The 20,934-nt window shown below is 38.0% G+C and overlaps 1 protein-coding gene across 1 annotated transcript in view; it reads right to left on the bottom strand.

Annotated features, from left to right (window-relative positions):
- plcg1 (phospholipase C, gamma 1) overlaps positions 1–18,454 on the bottom strand; it is a 43,534-nt gene extending 25,080 nt beyond the window's left edge. Inside the window, exons 1-5 of the mRNA XM_038271338.1 lie at positions 18,188–18,454; positions 16,039–16,326; positions 482–631; positions 236–329; positions 79–126 (exon numbers count right to left, since the gene is read on the bottom strand). Coding sequence (XP_038127266.1) covers positions 79–126; positions 236–329; positions 482–631; positions 16,039–16,255 — 509 coding nt within the window. The 5' untranslated portion in view covers positions 16,256–16,326; positions 18,188–18,454. The remainder of the gene's footprint in view (positions 1–78; positions 127–235; positions 330–481; positions 632–16,038; positions 16,327–18,187) is intronic.
- Positions 18,455–20,934: the final 2,480 nt, after the last annotated feature.

Below are 20,934 nucleotides of genomic sequence, written 5' to 3'. Positions count from 1 at the left end.
ACTGGTTCACCAAAAAACTAAGCAGTGTTGCTGTAATCAATGTAACTTTGTAGTTAACTATCACCTGAGCCAACTCACCTGTCCTCTCTATTGCGATCAACAGCATAGAACTGCTTGCGTAACCACCTAGAGGAGAATAAATAAAAAGAATCAGATGAGTATGACAAAGATAATGTCAATTCACCAAATATTCCATGGAAGCTGGTTGAGGTATATATATTTGCTGTAGAGTTACCTTTCTACTTGTAATGGTGTTGGTGACTTCAATGTGTCAGCCACAAGCCAGGTTAACCCCTTAACCCACATGGACATCTCCTCATCAGATGTTGCTGAAAAAAGCAGGTAGAAAGGTGCACAGGTCAGATATAATTCTGGGCACTACATATAAAAAGCAGTGGTTATATACGGTAAACATCCTTAAAGATTGAGATTTGTGATTGACCAAGATATAATCTGCATGTGTTAATGCTGGTGTGCATACCTGCCAAGCTGAGGGATTTAAGGCGAAACTCTGTGCCGTATAGAATAACAAAGCAGAAGGCATCGAGCCGTACCGCTGAGTCCTCCACATAGCGCTCAAACTCCCGGGACTTCTGACCAGAACGGATCTCCTTGATCTCTCGAATGTCAACTGGAGAGTCACAGAAGACAGTGAATTAGAAGGCAGCCATTTCTTTTCAAAACCATTCCTAGTTCATCCTCCATCTGAAGAGTTGTCAGTTAAACTCCCACTCTGCGCACTCCACTCACATCCCCTACTTGTGGTCAGATGGTCCAGTGGCGCCTGACTACAGCAGCCTTGCTTGTGTCAGTGTTCCACAGGGCAGCTGTGGCTACAATTTAGCTTACCACAATCAGTGTCAGTGTGTGAATGACTAAATCTAGAGTAAAGTGTTGGGAGTTCCACCCTGACTTGAAAAGGTGATACATAAGTACAGCTTTTTTACTACATAACTGAGGTTTTATGATGAAATCTAATCTAAATGCTGCTTTATTAAGGCAAGGAGATGATGAAGGCCTGCAAAACCCTGTGTACAAAAACATGAAATAAGCCTTGAATAAATAATTGGTTAAACTAAATATCTTATTACTGCTATTGCATGAAAATGTTGCAAAGCTGCTTAAGTATAAAAAACTTTTCATATCTGTTAAACTATTTCTCATGGAAACATAAATATTCAATATTTCTAAAATTTTCAGACAAAACTGGACAGCTAATATCAGCTCCCTATACCTGTATGCTATTAAATAGCAGGGTGTCATATGCCAATATGTATCGTATCGTCATTGTATCACATTTCTCTCACATTCTGAACAGTAAGAACTTAAAAACTATAACTAAATTGCTATATCATAAGTCATAAATACGTTTTTTACTATAATCACTGCAACTGTAGAAGCTATTGTGATATTACTTTGGAGAAATGGGAAAAAACAGCTTACTAAGGAAAACATTTCCACTTCTAAGCCCTTAAATGACAATCATGACAATCATGTGACAACATTTTTATTTTATGCCAGTAACTGAAACAGCTTCAAGCTTAAGAATCACTTTTCTTCAATTTTATACTTAAAACCTTTTCTTTCCACAGTGTTAGAAATAACCGTCGAGCTAACAGATCAACATACTTGATGTATATACTTTCCTTATCACATGAGCCAAACCACAACATATAGATATATAGATGTGTGTAAAAATAGCAACAACAAAAAAATTCTCTTCAATAAACTTCTAAACCATCAATTATCAAACAGGAAACTGAGCTAACTAGAAAGCACAAATAAACTGCACATAGATTCATCTTAAAGGAAGAAAGCAGAATGAAAATTGTGTAAAGTGTGTGTTGAGGAGGTTAATAAGCAGCCTGGAAGACTAAAGGCTGTAAATGAAAACATATCAATGGCCCCCTGTTGGGATAACATTTAGCTTTTGAAAACCCTAAGCGGGGCTCTCCTGCTGAAAACGCACACGTTTGTTTCAGCTCCTGCTTCTCTTCCTGCCCCCCTACCACACATCCTGTGCTTTTGTCGCCTACACACCACATCTGTGCTAGTGCATAGGTGACAGTGTGCACGCTCTTTTGTTGTGCATTTAAGAAATGAGGTCTTCTCACAGCTTGCCAGTCATACCTCGCATCTCAGTGTACTTCACCCACTAGACAGCCAGCAGACATCCGCTGAGTGCAGGGAGGCTGATGTAACTGTTAGGCAGCACTTTCAGTCATTTTAAGTCAAAATATTTAAAGGTTTTCATGAGGATTATCTATCCTAAGTCAATTCAAAGCTTTAGCGTATTTAGAACATAGAACAGTCTATTTATAGATTGGAGTCATTCACTTTGCTGCTATGTTTGATTATTATCAAGTGTGGAAATTGTGTGTATATGTGGATTATGCTTGAAATTAGTTTAAAAAGGTTTATTTAATCTAGGACAAAAAAGAAAAGTTACAGTTAAAAGGATACTCAAAATAAACAAAACCTACGTTTTGTGTGTTTTTATTTAAATATATCTCTAAATTGCCTTTTTATTTGACCCTGTATCCTATTTTTCTTAATTTACTTCAGGTCAGAAGTTCCCATGCCATTGTGTGGATGTGATGTCAAGCGCGTCCTTGTTGAATGGGTCCAACCAAGCAAACAACTGAAATTCTATATTCAAGATGGATTTTGTGGATACTCAGAAGCATCCAGCTGAACTCGGACAACAATGGCAACTCCATGCAATGTGAAAAAGTTAAAAACATTTTAAAAAAAATTGCTGCAGTTCCATGTTTTGACCACAGATGGCAGTAACATTAGAAAACTCTGTAATGCCTCTTTAACCATCAAATTGTAATTGTGAAAATAAAGTTGTTAAATGAAAACAACACAAATAAAAATAAAGAAAACTAGTTTATCTGCAAAAGGTTTTTACACTTCTATGAGGTGGCTTTTCAGTTGTAACGAAATTATTTTTTTTTTGCAAAGCTTTTTTCGTATCACACAAGTCACATGATCTGCAAACAGAAGTTACTTCCTTTTAAAAGACAAAGAAGACTGGAAATAGCTGGAGGATGATTTAATTCAATTTCAATTCAGTTTATTTCTATAGCGCCAATTCACAACACATGTCATCTAAAGGCACTTTACATTTCACCAGATTATACAGTCAAATTGATTCAAAGCTTTTTGTCTAAGGAAAACCAGTTGATTGCATCGACTCATTGACTCGAAGGCAATCCCTCACACTGAGCATGCTTGTAGCGACAGTGGAGAGGAAAAACTCCCTTTTAACAGGAAGAAACCTCCAGCAGAACCAGGCTCAGTGTGAGCAGCTTTTTTGCCGAGGCCGACCAGGGTTCAATGAGACAGAAGCAGAGATACTAAAAGCAGCTGTAAAAGGCGGCCCCGTTCAGGAAACACACAGCCAGGCAGACGATCTCTGAGCCAGCTCCCATGTCAGAGGATGAAGAGAGCACATCCAGCCAGTCACAGTCAGAGAAACAGGACAACACTGAAAAACAGCAAGATCTCAAACATCTATAAACCAAGGTGTTGATGCCAGTAGCACAGCTGATATTTCTCTGCAGGATGGTGTCACTGCTACAGCAGGATGACGTCGCTACATATTTGGAATCATGAGGAGACTTAATTCTCGAGGATTGTGATGATTAACCATTTAACAGTTTAACCCAAGCAAAGGAGATACACATCATTTTTAAGGTAGGATTATATGTACAGTTGTGCTTGAAATTTTACATACATTCCCCCCCATTAAGAAAAAATAAAAAATTTACACAAGTAATTCAAATAACACACACAAAAAAAAAAAATTATAAATAATAATAATAAACATTTACTAAATGTTAATTTAGGAAAATAAAATATTGATTTTGCATTTGAATTGGATAATAACAATTCTAAAAAACAAACTCTTCCAGACAAATAAAGTGTTTGTGAACAGTGAACCAACACTCGCCAATAGGCGCAGAAGCCATGCTGAACATTTTCTGAACCTTACAGAAAACAGCTGATTTTATGATTGCCTGAAAGTGTTGCTCTACATTATAGATCAGGAGCTGCATCAGGCTTGTTTACTGGTTTATTTATAAATATTTACATTCTATGTATACAACAAATTTCATGATTTCCATCCTTTATTATTTTTATTCATTATTATTTTTGTCAATTTCAATTCATTTTACTAGCAGCTGATTTTCTTCTGTCTTTAATGGAAGGGTATGTAAACTTTCAAGCACAACTGTAGTTATTTGACTCTCTGATTCCTGCTGTGCACCAAATTTCCCCTTGTGGAACAATAGGGAACTGATCTGAACCACAGGAGTTAGCCAGAGGAGTGACTGAACTACAGGTATTCCTGCAAAACACTGCTGTAGTTCCTCCTCCAATACATTTGCACCACGTTCACAATAACACATTGGTCAGGAGGTGAGCATCGCGCCCAGCACTGTGGTTAACCAACTTTTAATCACAACATGTCTGATGCGTGGGAAATATTTTACTCTAGAAGCAAAACTACAACATTTTCCAAACCAAGTCCTGCTGACAGAGTTAAATTAAAGAGTTAAACTAAAATAAAGTAAGGTTAAAAGCTCTAAAAACAAAAACAAACAAAAAAAAACAGTAGGAGTGTTTACCCTTTAAGCTGGGCGCACACTGTGCAATTTTCGGGGCGATTCTCCAGTCGTGTGAGAATCTTTCGATCGGGCCGACTTTCAGCCTGATCATGCGTCGTGAGTCGTGTAGTGTACAGGGGGTTACGAGGGGCAATAAGCCTCTCACGACCACCTCCCGATCAGGAATTGTAAGGCCCGGAGAAAATCAAACATTGATTTTCTCCCGAACGTCGTTTGCAAATCGCTCAGTGCGCAAACAAGGATTCTTCTAAAATAAAAGAATAACATTAAAGTAGAAAGTGCTGTGGTAGCACAATAGTATCAGCAGTAGGGCTGGACGATTTTTACCATTACTTATATTCACCATGATAAACGACAACAATTTTTTCATGTCGGTAAAAGAAATAAACAGAATTTAGTTTTTTTCGTGTACTAGGTTGGTTGGTATTTCCTTCCCCTTTAAGACACTGCAGCCTGTGTGTAATCATGTGACTCCGCTGATCCAGTCAGAAGCGTAAACAAAGAGAATGGTGGATGAGCCCAGAGAAGAAGCGTCTAACACAGCTGTAAACGAAATTATATCAGTTAATCCTGTCGAGCCGAACGAGAGCAGAAATGAAGCTGAGCGAGCAGAGAAGAAGTCGGGGTCGCGTTGTTAAAGTTAAGTGTGCAGCAGGCGGCTTTGTGCGAGTTGAAATGATGCACACTGTTCTCACTGCATGCTCAGTTCGGTGGCAGCAGAATTACACCTTATATATTGAGCAAAAGTGACAGAAAACTGTCTGGAATATCCAAAGTAACACATCAAGCCTCCACCACCAACATCCAACCATGCTTTTGAGTTCAAAGATGTGCAAAAGGCTCCACTATCTTTGCGCAAAAATGTTTGTAAGGTAACATTTGTCTCCTGTTCAATGAGACATTGTTGAATGTTTAAAGACTTTTATATTTAATTCAAATGTATTATGTAATGTGAATTGTTAAATAAATTATAAATAAAATAACTAAATTATGAATAGATCAGTTGCATTTCCTGCACATGCCTTTATTATATAGGGAAATTATTTAATGTCCCTTTGGGATTAATAAAGTATTTTCGAATTGAATTGAAATAAATGGAATTTTTGATAGAGGAGCCAGAACATTTATTGTTATCGAGGTAAAACTGCCTGATCTATGGTGATATTGATTTGAGGTCATATTACCTAGCCCTAATCAGCAGATATACAGACAAAGCGTGGACCTTAAGGAAAACTGGGGTCTAGTTCAACTGGAGACTCCAAGTTGCCAACAATATTTCTGTAACCTTCCTCAGTACACTTCAAATAAACCATTTCAGCCGCAGAGCTGGAATAAAAAGAAAACTGGCAACATTTTCATGGAGTTATTTCAAGCGCCATTTCTGTTTTTTTACAACTGTCTTTCTGGGTGTATGCTAATGTTTTACCAATTTGTTGATGAAGATCTCATAAAACATTGAAATGCGGGTAAAACAACCACTAGAAGTGTGTCAGCTAGAAGAGGTTTGACCTGAGAGAGCATGTGCCCCTCCTTAGCAGGACGAGTAGAAAAAGCGGGTCACGGCGACAAGAAATTTCCACAAATAATAAGTAGGCAACACCTGCATTTCTACAAAGTACAAGCACAGAAAGTATCAAATGAAAATGACCCTATTTGTTAAATAATATTTGCTTAAATGGGGCATTTCATGATATATTTAGAGATTTTTATTTAATCTGTGAATGGGCTTGAGAACTTAACATTCATTTTCATGTTATATTCTAGAAACGTGGAATAAAACACAACAATAAGTACACGACCGCTGAAAATGGGCTGAGCTCAGGACAGGTCCAGCTGTGACCATATATGATGAAGATTAATGTGTCAATTTCTCCGGGTAAGAGAAGAAAGCCAAATGAACATCAATAAGCCTGACAGACCACCACTGTAACTCAGCTGTGCCAGGCGAAGCCAGCAGGGAAGATCAAACTGATCAGAAAATACTTACTTTGTAGCTGTGTTGTTTTAGCACACGTCTGAAGAAACCAGAAAGTTGCTGAGTGGCGTTATTTAACAAGCCACTTGAAATTGAGTTTCTTTTTAAAAGGCAATCTGGTTCAATGATGCAGAAAGTGCTGAATATGAGTCTAAAATGAAACAGTACAGAGCTTCTGTGAACAAGTTGGTGGTAAAAACTGCAGAGAAGAGAGTTAGCAGATGTGTGGTGTGATGTGGTCAGACTGTCAGAACAGTCAAAATATGACTAATTGATATGAAAACAGGTAGAATGTAAGACAGTAAACTGCTGTGATCCTTGGTAACACTGATATATTGTATTTATAACATAATGACTAAACATTTTCTGATCTCGTACATCTGCTCCAGTGCAATAAGTGACCACATCCAGATTTATCACATTAATGGGAAGATCTTTTGTTAACTAAGTCTGAATCCTGCAGGAAACTACTTCAAAAATCTCCCCACACTGCTGAGAATCAACATCACATACTGCTGATTCATCTATGTTATGACTCCATATTTTGTAGAATTAACGGCCAATGGATGTGAGAAAATCATGCAATGGCAACACTGGAAATATTATGATTAATCCTCAATTTTCTTCCTTATGTGACTTTTTTCAGCAATCAATCAGAACCTTGGACACCAATCTAAGTGTGGATATTTGCTTCAGCCATCAACCATTCAACAATAAATTAAAGATAAATTGTACGTTAAAGATACCAAGTATTGTTTTCCAAACAGTATTAAAAGAATTAAGATTATATATTTTTACAACATACTGTCAAGCCTTAGCGAGGTAAGTTTGGTTTCATATTAAGATTAATTACCTTAAGAAAATTATAAATAAATATACAAAGCAAAGGTGTTTTCAGACAACGGCTAAGCAATTAGCTTCAGCAGACAAGCTCAGGTCTGCCATCAATAGAAAGGTACAGAAATATGGGGTGCTGATTAGCATAAGACTTTTTTTTAGCTTGATAATTCTGATTGGTAATAAGTAGGTCAGTAAATCAAAACTGGTTCCGTTTCCAATAAAGGCACACCACTTAAGAGCAACAGTCTTTGCTGTGAACACCGTAACTGGGTTGGCCACTTAGAATAAATTAAATCCCCTTTTAGAATTTCCGATTATCTGGAATCATTTAAATTAAATGTAAGATTTTGATAAATCAATAAATTTCTATGCCCAGTCTGTTTATAAGGAAAGGCAGTCACCAATACCAGAGAAGAAGAATCCGCAGGATTGTGTGCTGTTACCAGATTGTGCAGCAGCTTTCCAAAGTGTGGCTTAAGGGGAATTAATGATTAAAAGTAACCATGTGATCATTTAAAGTAACTTTTATAAAAAAAAAAGTTAAATACTTATAGAATCAAAATTAGAATGGTTTTAGACTTTTTCATTTGTACACAACTCAGGTTATCTAGCTTCTAGCTCATTTAAAACACGTAAACCTTTATGATTACTGTCTCTTTAAAAGAATTGGAATTGAAACTTGATAGGAAGCAGAATCCTCTGGGTAAAAAAAATGAAAATGTTGCCTGAAGTGTATTTCTAACACTGGATCACCAACCTTTCATCCCCCTTAACCTAAACAGATCTCTGAAAACTGCAGAAAAACGTATTGCTACAGGAAGAAAGATACACATCAACTTTACAAATAAATGAAACAGTTGTTTTTATGATTGAAAAATTTAGCTTAATAAAGGTCTTACAAGTTTCAAAAAGGTTTCTTATTTTTACCAGTAAATAACGTAGCAATGAATTAAATTAACTGAGCCCAAAGCTAGAAAAATAAAGCACTTTGCAACTAAAAGAGCCAAAGCTACGCGAGTGATGACGTACGCCCCTAGACAGGGAACCCCGCTCTGCAGCTGTAGGCTGTGGTGCTCAGCTGCAGCGCAGTAAGTTTTAGCAACAAAATGAGCACCCATGATAACATCAACAAATGTCCCCGTTGTGGATGAGCCGTACCCGGCAGAAGCCGCCTCAACGAATGTCTGGGATATTGGCGTCTGATGAATGCGATGAACACGGTTCTGTACAGAACCTTAGAAAGAATGTCACTCAGTTTAACGCTGTTGTCAGGGGAGAAGAGCTGAGCACAGAAGAACTTGTCATCATGACAGAGAGCCATCCAGAGACATGGAATGTGTGAATCGACTAATTTTGTTTTGACTGAGCTGATTGTTGCCATGATGTGTGTGTGTATATATATATATGTATATATATAAAACTGTAACTGGAGCGTGTAACAAAAGAGAAAAGTAATTTCCCTCTGGGATTATTAAAGTATTTCTGATTCTGATTCTGATAAACGTTTGGTTCAAATTAAGGCTGCAGCTGAAGATTATTTTACAAATTGATTAATCTGTCGAAAAAAGGTTGCTCAAAGAATACTTATTACGAAATTAAGCCAGGTGAAAATAAAACTTTTCCACTTGAGGAGTTCTGGATAAAGAATATTACCAGACGAAAAAAAAGTTTTTTACCGTATTTTCACGACCATAAGGCGCACCGTACTAAAAGGCGCAGTCCCAGTTATGTGTCCCATTTCTGTATTTAACACACACATAAGGCGCACCGGACTATAGGGCGCGTTTTTTTAATATACAGGTACATGTCCTCTACTACCTTTAAATAGCTCTACTGCATATTTAAAAATACAGCGGGCCCAAAACTGAGTATGATTGTGCTTTATTCATGTATTTATTACAAAGTATTAATCAAACTTGGGAGCTGGCCGTGAGACAGACACATCGCAGATGACACAGCGCTGTGATCACTCCTAAATTAACGTAAAATCCTGAAACCTGCCGACGGAATATGTTCGCTTTTATTACCGGTATCCTGGTGCCTGCAGCTAAAATTATTTAGATGAAAAACACCTGCCAGCCACTGCATGAACCCGGAGGCTACCCAGCCTAGAGGCTGCTGATGAAGGGATTTCTGCTGTCGGTGCACCGCTGGTATGTGGGGGTCTGAGCGGCTCCGACAGAAATAGATAATCTGGATGAACTGACTGCAATTATTAAGTTTTCAGGTGGACTTTCTCACTTAAAAACATATTAAAACTACTTTATTCCCACTGATCACAGCAAATATAGCTGCAAGATTTAGATTATTTAGATGAAAAAACACCTGCCAGCCACCGCGGTGAAGAGGAGGAGACCCGCCCAGAGGCTGCTGTTGAATTAAGTTTTCAGGTAGAAAAATAGAGCGGGAGCAAAACTGAGTATGTTTGTGCTTTATTCATGTATTTATTACAAAGTATTAATCAAACCCATCAAAGTCCTCATCCTCTGTTTCTGAATTAAACAGCTGCACTAAATCAGACATGCCAATTTCCCCTTCTTCGCTGTCAGTCACTTTCCGTGCAGCGCAGCTCCTCAGAAATAATGCCGGCTTTTGCAAAAGCTTGAACAACAGAGCCAGCAGACACGTTAGTCCAAGCATCTACAATCCATCCGCAAACGGTGGCGTAACTTGCACGGCGCTGCCTTCCACTTATCCTGAAACTGTGGTTTCAGTCTGCCACCCATCGCTCCCACGCCGCTCGCAGCCTTACTTTGAACGGCCGCTTCACACCGATGTCGAGCGGTTGAAGTTCCTTTGTCAGACCCCCGAGATAACGGCGAGCACAGCGTTTATTTTTTTTCACCATGTTTTTCACATCGGCTGTGAGATGGGCACGCAGCGATGGTGATGCGTGGAAAAAAACACCTGTTCTCCTCACATACCTGCCTCAGCCAAGCTTTCATCATCTCCTCATCCATCCAGCCCTTTCCATTTGCCTTAATATGTCATCAGAGCGCTGTGTCTGTCTCGCTGTCAGCTCCCAGATCAGCTTCTCTGATTCGTTGATGCGGCGCTTCCAGCAGCAAAACTTCAATTTTTCCATCTCGAGCAGCAGCAGCGCGTTGGCGGTGCGCTCCCAAAGCGCTGCGCCTGCTGCTCAAAACGCGCTGCGGGACCTTTTGCTGCGCCTGTACGCTCGTCAACCGTTGACTTTGAATGTAAACTCGCTGCTTCTGCTGCACCTGCTGCGTCCGGTTCACAGCGAGCGCATTAATTTGTTTCACCATCTTTTTCACATCAGCTGTGAGATGGGCACGCATGGAGTCAGATTAACAGCGATGGTGTGGTGATGAGTGGAAAAAAAACACCTGGTCTCCTTACATTAAGCCACTCTTTCATCATCTCCTCTATGAGGTGGTCTCAAAAGTCGCACTTGCAACACACATAGGGCGCACCGCACCAAAGGGCGCACCGCACATTTTGAGGGAAAAAAAAAAGACATTTATGTGCGCCTTATAGTCGTGAAAATACGGTAAATATGTTTGTTTTGTTTTTTCTTTACAATTTTGTTATAATCGCTGCTCATGGTGGGATGCTCTGTCAGCTAAAGGCAGGATTTAGAGTCTCTACACTCCAGTTAACTATTAATCAATTATTAATTTAGTTGATTATTTCAGTAATCCATAAATCACGATTAATCTGATTAATTGTTTCACTCTTAGTTCAAATGTTACTAGTGTTGTCAATACTCGCTGTGCCCAGGTAAAAAAAACAAAACAATATAGGGCCGAGGTCTGTGTTGCTTTTTCAACAGATGAGAAGTGCAAATTACAACAAGTTTCTATTAACAAACAGAGCACCACACATCAAGACTAAAACGAGGCTATGAAAGAGAGAAATCTTAAAAAAAAAAAAAAAAACATCTTAAACAAAGCACTGTCTACAGTATCAATGGAGTTTATCCAAAGTCCCTTTCAGGGCTATCTATAGGTCATTGGTTTTGCTAACGTATTATAATGATTTAAATGTAAAATATAAAATCAGGAAAGTACATAAAAGTACATATACTCTGCTTAGATAATATTTTTCAGTGAAGAAATACAGGCCATTACCGTAGGTTAATGTTTAGACAGTAGAAACAGAGAAGGGTACGTTCAGGTTAATGGAGTAATTTCTCTCCGAAATACAAAACTACACAAGATCTATCATGAAGGAATGGCCGAACACAGTGCTATAAACTCTAAAAGTAAAAACAACACTCGTTTCACTTCACATCTTGCTTGGTCACAGAGGTTAGAAGTGGCAGAAGACTTTGATGCACGCCCATGTCGCCTGTTATCACCACCGCGCTCAGCAGAGGACCAGAATGTCTACAGATGATCTCTTAGATACACAGGAGATCTACTGAGCATGATGTTGCAACAAACCTATTTTGGACGCTAACCTTACACGCAACTTTAGTCAGAACTGTCACCTCCTAAAAAAAGAAAATCCACACTGTCTTTATTTCGACACAAGGTGCTAATATTTCCTAAATTGATACTGACAAGTATCATGACCACCTCCTGCTTTGTCAAACCACACTTAGATTTTAAAGCACCGTATCGTGCAAAAACCACAAAGTAGCGCTGTCGGTTATTTGGTTCAACATGAGCTAAAAGGAAAATGAGAGATAAAGCAGGTTTAAACTGCATCAAAGTTGAGAGCTTCTTCTTTCAACGATTAACAGGCATCATTCTTTCAACACCAATGATAGGATAAGCGGTAAATATACCAGACCGACCCTGATTGATGACATGCTTCCAGCAAATCCCAAAGATTCTATTCCTGTACATTAATAAACAGCCTAAGCTAATTTCACTTCACCATGAGTATCGAATATCAGCTATGAGCTCATACCACAAGGCTTCATGAACCCTTCTCTGCTAAGAAAATGATGATGCTATTAGAAATGCAACTAAACTGTCCATTTCATTCTCTTTTCTTTTTTCTTCCTTCATATTCTAGCAGAGCACAGCCGTGCATGAGCCATGCTACAACCCCACTGAGAGGGGACTTAAAAGATTTACCAAAGGTCTGCGTGTCTTCAGCCAGGCAGCCTTACTATAAATTCTTATTAACAGCAGAGGTAGGGGAAACAAATCATTACGTAGGTCTTCCATTGATGACCCTGGATTTTTCTTCTCTGTAAACTTAACTGTTATAAATACGCTACACAACAGTTCTTTAAACAGTCATATCTCTACATTGAGTGAACCAAAGCAGTTGTGTAAATCAGTTCTGATGCAAAAAAACAAAACAAAACAAAAACGTATGCATAGAGTTATCTTGACAAATAACTTTCCTAAAATAAAGACGCTTTTGCTTGATATTCTCCAGAACCAATCATTAAATCAAAAGCACTGGGGGATAAAAAATGTAAGCAATGGAAGTGATGGAAAACAGTCCAGATCTCCAGCTGCATGAAAGCACCGACTTAGAAGACAAAAGGAGAAACACTTTCTGATCTTGATTTCCCCCCAAAACGATAAAAAAAAGTTTTAGATTATTAGATGTAACATAAAGTGGGTCGAGACGTTTTTTATTGCTATTAAAGTATACCAAGATTTCATTAAAGTTTTGGATTAGAAACTGCTTAACTAACAAGGTGTTGTTTTAAAACTTTAACTGTATTTAGAAAGGGACACCACATTAGACTGAGTAGAACTTAAGCCTATCTGGAATAGTACAGCTATGAGGACTATACGGTCTAAACTCATTTGTGGTTGACAATGTAATTCTGATATTTATTAATGATTAATTACTGATATTATATTCCGATATAAACAACATGAATTATGCGAAAAGATGCCTGCACAAACTTATGAAAATTGTTTAACCACCTCTATGAAACTCTTTCAATATAACATTTTAGAAATAATAATAAATATTAATAACAAAAAATAATAATAACACATTGACCTTTTTTTTTTGTTTGGAGCTAAAAGCTGAATAGCGTAAAGAACATAGAACAAGGCAATCAGCTCTCACTTTCTCTCTCTCCATATATATTAGTCCAAGGCTTCATGATTTTTTTCAGTTTCTCCGTTATTCCCTCCTTTATTTGTTTTTTCTTCACCTAAGCCTGAAATCTATGGTCACAAATTAAATAAATTAGCAAAACTCATAACTATCTCTAAAAAAAGAGTAAACTAAAGGTCCCCTCTAATTTCTAAAGCATCCAATGTCTGATATTCATTGGCATTGAATGCAGAGCTTTACCAGTTTTTATTTTTTTAAATAAGTCTTTAAGAATTCCTCTCACTCGTGCCGCAGCTTCCAGCTGTAATAGTCATTACTTGTGTTCTTCTCTTTGTTAATGAAAGTTTGGTTTATTTTATCTTTAGTAAAAAAAAATAGATTCCAGCCTAATTTTTTAACCTAAATAGGGCGAATATTGACAACATGAGTTACGCTTCCTTAGCCTTACAGTAGCCAGATTGATATGTGTAGAACTGAATTCTAGGTTATTTGTTGTGAGACTGAAAACTCAGATCTTGCAACAATCCAGCTTGCAACACAAGGTTAATGCTTCCTAACTTGAATCAAACTTTTATCATAGCAAAGTTTAGCTCAGTTAAAACTCCTCTTTTCTTAGCTCTTCAATTCCGACTCCAACTCTAGATAGGGGAGTTACCTTATCTAGTGGTTAGGGCATAGAGGTTTGAGTTCTGGGTTCGAGTCCCACTCCCACAGACTACCACTCTGGGTCCCTGAGCAATGAACCCTTAACCCCACACTGCTCCCCGGGAGCAGCACAATGGCAGCCCATTGCTCCCCAAAGGGGATGGGTTAAATGCAAAGAGTGAATTTCCTTGCTCTGTACTTGTGACATAGTAATGAAAATCAAAGCTGGGAAAAAAAAAATTAATAAAAGACCGAACATTGTTTGATTAGCATTTGCTAATCAGTTTACACATCATTTATTAGACGTTGAAAATCAGACATTTTCTATGACGGCTTTTGCCAGGTACAGCAGCTCATGTTTTTGCTAAAAAGTCCCGTGTAGGCGCTTAACCTGCTGCTGAGCATTTAATCGGAATACTAAAAATGCGTTTAGAGGTCATACCAGCATTTTTGAATGAAATTATATTGCGATAGATACATGTTGATATTTAATTATTATCATAGCGCTGCCAAAGGCTTAGGCGTCGAACAAATCAGCTGGCTAAAGCTAGACATACACTGTACGATTTTTTTGCCTTTTTCGGGCCAATTCTCCAGTCGTGCAAGAATTTTTTCGATCGGGCCAACTTTCAGCCTCACATTGCGTCCTGTGTCGTGTAGAGTAAAGGGGTTACTACAGGCCATTAGCCTCTCAGGACCACCTCTTTAAATGCAGCTGGCTGTTGTGAGGCGTTTGTGGACAAATCCTGCTACTGAAGCAGAGCTACGAGCAGATTTGCCAGAACCCCGAGCACTGCGCATGTGCAAATACGGGAGTTCGTCTTCTAGAGTGACAAGCGACCAGCGCCATCTCTCGGCACAGAGTCTGACAGATGTTTTTTTTTTTTAGATGTGCAGCGTGAGTAGGTAGATCGCATCAGAACATCGGGCCTCACAGTATGAATACATGCAACATGAGCTGTGAACTTTTAAAACCTGTGATTTCATCGTACAGTTTGAGCTGTAGCTGCGTGCAACGATTGAAAATATCGCACAGTGAATGCCCAGCTTAAAGGAAGACTCCTGATGAAGTGATGTCATGGGAAAACAGCTTTTTTAGTTGATCAGTGCTTTTGGCCAAAAGCATTGATCAGTTAATAAGGTATTTCGCCAGAACCTCAGACCTTCCTGGAGTCAAAATAAGGGCTGGTCGGGTTTCATGTCTAAAGGAGTGCTACCCATCACCAGCTGGATATCCATGAGCACTATTGTCTTTATAGGCTAATAACAGGCCAAATAACACAACTAAACAATAATACAACTGCATGATATCAAAGTAATGAGCACTCCCACAGCATGAATACAGAAGTACAGGCAAATAAATCCTTTCTTGGTTCCTAATCAGTTCCTCTTTCTTTAGATACCAATTTGACACCCATTGAGTTATTTGTAAATACCGAGATGGTATGCTTTGTTTACTTGTATATATAAACAGGAACCAATCAAATTAAAATGAAATAAAAATAAACCAGCTGAGCAATTGAGAATTTCCTAAAAGCTATTTTAACAGGTGCAGTACTGGTTTATTTTGGTCGCCTGGATACCATGTTTATCATGTTCCTCTCAAGAAAACTCCTCATTCGGATAATGCAAACCACACTGAGTTCAGCAGCAGGCATTGTTGATAGCGACGTCTAGACTTTAAAACTGGATAAGTGCTGGTCAGACCTGTCAGCCCAGATAAACAAAATCTTTTTTTTTTATGTACTAAGAAACAAATACAGATTAGGAGGCTTTTGAAAGCAAAACCATACTGTCAGATTACCAGAGTTCATTTTTCACCATGTTCACTTTCAAGCACACAAACCAGTTCGGCCACAAACACCATTCCATGTTAACACAGTTCACAGGAGGATCAACAGCTTTTACTGTGCGAGTGTGTCTCTGTAAGGTACTCACTCTCTCCTTCTATTTTGTCGGTGCTTCGCGTCCAGGTTATAGTCCGGGTCTCCAATTTTACTTGAAAAGTCCGTCTCTCCGGCCTCTGGGATTTCTTAGAGTAAAATAGAGTCAGTACTGTGCCCAGCTCCAGGTCTCGGTAGAGGTTGTTCATCTCCGCGTCGTTGTCCATCCACGGAACAGGTCCGTTGGAAAAGAAGCCAGAGGTCCCAGCCATGTTCACTTCCCCTGTTTGTTATCCGTTTCCTCTCAGAACAATCTGCTCAGTCCAGGCCTAGACAGGGTTACCTAGAGCAGGAGGAGAGGGAGGACCCATGAAACAACAGTCCCCCTGAGTATTACAATCCTATACTTACATCATACTGCTGTGAGGACTAAGGAGTTAAAACCAGAAGACAGAAGCTTTAAATAACACTGGAAGAAGGGCGGTGTAATATACCGAATCGCAATCAGCATCACAGCTTCTATCTTACCAATATTACTAAAGCACATGACAGTTAAATGCAATATTCAGTTAGTTTTAATATATTTCAGGCACTTTAGATTAACTTTAAACACAATTTAAATCCACACTATATTTATCTTAGTGATTAAAAGAATAAAACAAGGTTACAAATTTGTGAACATATTACCTTATTGGTGATATGGACCAGCACCCCTAAAAAACCTTTTATTCGCATTAAATATAAATTTTGAATGATAAAGTAAAGTAGCGAAAAATCAGAATATGTATTTTTTCTAGATAAGAAATCCTTTCTTGTTCCTAGTATGAAGTAAGATTGCTGATTTATTTCCTGGCAAAATCATTCATGACTACATGAGTGAGACGTCCAGATTCTATTAAAATGGGACATGATTTACAGTCTAATTTAAGAAATTTACTGTAATGTTTCATAAAAAAATATATATATATATAAAAAAACATAATGCAACCAGGTGTTTTTTTATACAATATGCAGACTTGCTGCTGTCAGTGGTGAAAATATTTTATACCAGGATTAATTTGATGTTTAGACCAACTCAGATGTCTTTACACAGTAACTTTTTTCTACCGGGTAAAAAGTGCAAACATTAATTCAATATCAATGTTCAGACATATACATTTTTAATGTAACCAACCCCCAGATCTCAACTATTATCGCCTTGGTCTTTAAACCAACATACTTTATCTTGGAAACATTTTATTTGTTTTAATGCACCTTCAGGTGAAATCATATTTTCTAGAATGCTCTAATAAGTATTTAAAAAGAAGAAATTGATAAAAGTGTAGATTTAAAAGCATCCAAAGCTATTCTAATATCATTACCTATTATTATATCTTCCAAAAACTTTAAAAAGCTGACTAACTCAATGGAAAACATACGTTTTTTACTTAAAATAGTAAACTCTATGCTGGAACAAAATATAGGATTATATTTAATAATAGTTCTTTGCGCCTATTTTAATGACAGGGAGAAATCGCAATTATTAAAATTATATTAAATTAACAGATTCAGATCTATTAATTTCTAGAAGAAATCCAAAGCAGACAGCGAGAAAAAAGAATAAAAGAAAAACAAATAAGTTTGGTCTTTATATATTCATGATGTTGTAGTGTTTTAGATACAGATGGGAGAATAACTGGGAGTGAATTAATCATTAGCAGCGCTAATGGTTAATGATCCTTGCTGTGCTTGAAAAAGTTTTTTTTTTTTTTTTTTCAACTGAACTTTTTAAAACCCTGGATAACTTTAAATTAGCATCTTCTTCTCTTCAGCCTGGATGCTGTTTATTTGAATCCAGGATGATGTAAAATCAGCCGACAGGCCTGTGAGCTGCTGGAGGAAAACAAATCCCCCACTTCTGAGCCTAGTTTGTTTAGGAGAGGAAGGTGTTAAAGCAGCAAACCCGGCTAGCGGTGTAAGAAGGAGCGTTAGACTGTTTTTCCAGCGTGGAAACGGGGCCGGCGGCTGCTAGCACTCTGCCTGGGCCGACAACAGATGAATTATGGCTCATTTTCTCCGTGGAAAAAAAACAACAAAAAAAGGGGGTATCAGTCATAACCACCCTGCCTTTTAACGTATCATTCTCTATTTTCTTCACACATAGTCATAAACTATCAGAGAAGAAAACAACACGTAGCTGCCGAGCTCCCTGCCTTCCTACCTACCGCAGCAATCTCGGCCCGACCGCACATCTCTAACGGCTGCTCCTCCTTTCTCCTTTAGCCCGACTCCCGTCGTCTTTCTTTCTTCTACTCCGTTTCCCGCTCCGTAAACCCGGGATTTTCCGTGAATTAAATCATCACCGGGCCCTCTGAAGGCACCACGAAGCCGACAACAACAGCTAGAATCCCAGCGACTCCCTCCTCTTCCCTCTAGCCGTCCATAGAGAGAGGCAGGCGGCTATAAACCAAGACTACGTAAGTCTATCTGCTCTCAGACCCAACCAGCTCAGGCCCCTCCCCCTCAGACTACAGGCAGCATCACAGCCGGAGTCACTTCCGCTGCGGATTTTCAAGATAAAACACAACTGTGTCAATTTAACTAGATTCCAGTGATCTATCAATTAAATTCAGAATTTATCAGCAAAATGTAATTTACCCTTTTCACAATTGCAATTTACACTGACACACACAACTGTAAAATATTGCATTAGTTAATAATAAGCTAATTATATATGCTTTACATATATGCAGTTCTAGACCAAATTTTGGAAGGGGACAGGATGAGGCTGGTGTTTTTTTGAAGGGGGCACAGAAAAAAAAACATGCACATGAAAAAAAGGAGCATAACATGAATATATTAAGTGAGCAAATTTTAAAGGTGAAATATGAAATCGGTGCAAAGGACAAGTCAGTTATATTCTCAATTGTCATCATGAGAAATTAATCTTATATTAAACTGTAAAGACTAATATAAAAAAAGGAACTCATTCTTAAAATAAGAATCCATCCATCCATCCATTTTCCGTCACGCTTATCCCAAGCGGGGTGGCGGGGAGTGGTGGTGCCTATATCCAGATGTGAATGAGCGAGAGGCAGGGTACACAATACTCTGGACAGCTTACTGGACAGGTCGCCAATCCATTGCAGGGCAACACAAAGACAAATTCAGACACACACTTAGGAGAATTAAGAGAAGGCATTTAACCTAACAGTCATGTTTTAGGACTGTGGGAGGAAGCCAGAGTACCCGGAGAGAACTCATGTATGCTCAGGGAGAACATGTAAACTCCACACAGAAAGACCCGGGGCTGGGAATTGAACCCGGAACCTTCTTGCTGCAAGGCAGCAGTGCTACACACTGTGTCACTGAGCAGCCCATAAGAATATTTACACTTAATTTGAGCAGGTAATTATGGTGATATACTACTGTAATAAGTATTTTTCCTCATATTTTTCTTATTTCGAAGTTAAGTCATCTCATTTAGTTGGTAAATTGTCTAACCTACTTGCTCAAATCCAAGGAAAATACACTTATCTAAAAAAAAAAATGACTTATGTAGCTTTAAATTTTTGCAGTGTATGTTTTCAGTAAAGGTGACAGTAACAATCCTACAGTGGCACTGGCCCCTGTTGGCCCCTGTCTAGAACCTTTAACAAGTATGGCATCCTTTATTCACGGCTACCAAGGGAGTTTTTAAAACAGTCTTCCATATCATTTGAATTTAATTCTACATTACTGAAAATGCCATGTGAAGTTGGTCAAACTGGAAATCAAAGAAGAGTTATGTTTGGGGAAAAAATAGTTCCTTTGAACATTTATTGTCACTACATAATACTTATAATTTTTCCTTTTTTTAAATGTAGAACTTGACTTCTTGAGATCCCAGGTCTATGTCTGATTGGTCTTTCATACACCCGACTCTGCAATTATAGCTGTATTCTACTTTTTAAAATGTTTGTATTTCAACTAAATTATTTGTTGCCATAAATGGCAGTGCTTTACCAAAAAGTATATCTAATTAGTTTTCATTTATAGTTTGCCTGGACTGAGTTTATCTCCAAGCCTTTCAGTTTGGGAGATTTTTATTTGTATTTGTTTGCTTACAGCTGTTTTCAAGCAAGCCCACGGTCTATGAGTCAGATTTATAGACTTTGATTATAGCGTTCCAAAATGTGGATTTACATTTATGCTGGAAAATTAAATCCCTTTGTATTCAGTTTTCTTGCTTTCATTTGTTACATTTTAATTTATAGCTTTTATTGGAGTTCTTCCTGAAGAAATAAATCTATGGGAGACACAAATTCAGTTATGCCTACCATGCTTGATGATTTAAAAATGCCAACCCTCCTCCTTTGCCTAGACTTAATTGGCTTAGATGAGCTCTTGTCTAATATGAAACACCCCCACTTCCTATGGGAAATCTATGCAGCTTCTTTACTGTTGTTAACAGCTGCTTGGGAACCAGCCTGACCAGATTTTGTCTCATCTTTTTACACATTTTAGAAGCTTGTCAAGTTTTTCACATTTCCTCCCATTATCAGTACCTGATGATATTAGTATGTTAAAAAAAATCAGTTTAGGGCTGATACAATTAATTGGATTAATGGTGATTAATGGATTATTGACATAATTGTCAACTAATGTAGTAATTACAGTATAGGGACTGTAAAATATAATTTAAGCTGACGGAGAAACCCACTTAGAGCAATAATTATACATTTAGATCTGCGTTTATTTATTGATTAATCAAGAAAAAAAATCGATAGATTTATCGATTTGCAAAATAATTATCATTTGCAGCCCTAAAGCAGTCAGACTTACTGTACCCTTTTTCTGACTAGTTTATAATCTATTAGCAAGCTAAAGTGTAAAGGATGCAAACGCCCATCTAACACCCATCTAATATATTAGATGGGTGTTGTAAACCAAAGAAGACTAATTGCTAAGAAAATAATCAGAAGGTGTTTCA

This window comes from Cyprinodon tularosa, unplaced genomic scaffold, assembly GCF_016077235.1.
Source record: "Cyprinodon tularosa strain WSP-4 unplaced genomic scaffold, ASM1607723v1 ctg8, whole genome shotgun sequence".
Classification (NCBI taxonomy): Eukaryota; Metazoa; Chordata; class Actinopteri; order Cyprinodontiformes; family Cyprinodontidae; genus Cyprinodon; species Cyprinodon tularosa.
This window is presented reverse-complemented; position numbering and strand designations above follow the sequence as displayed.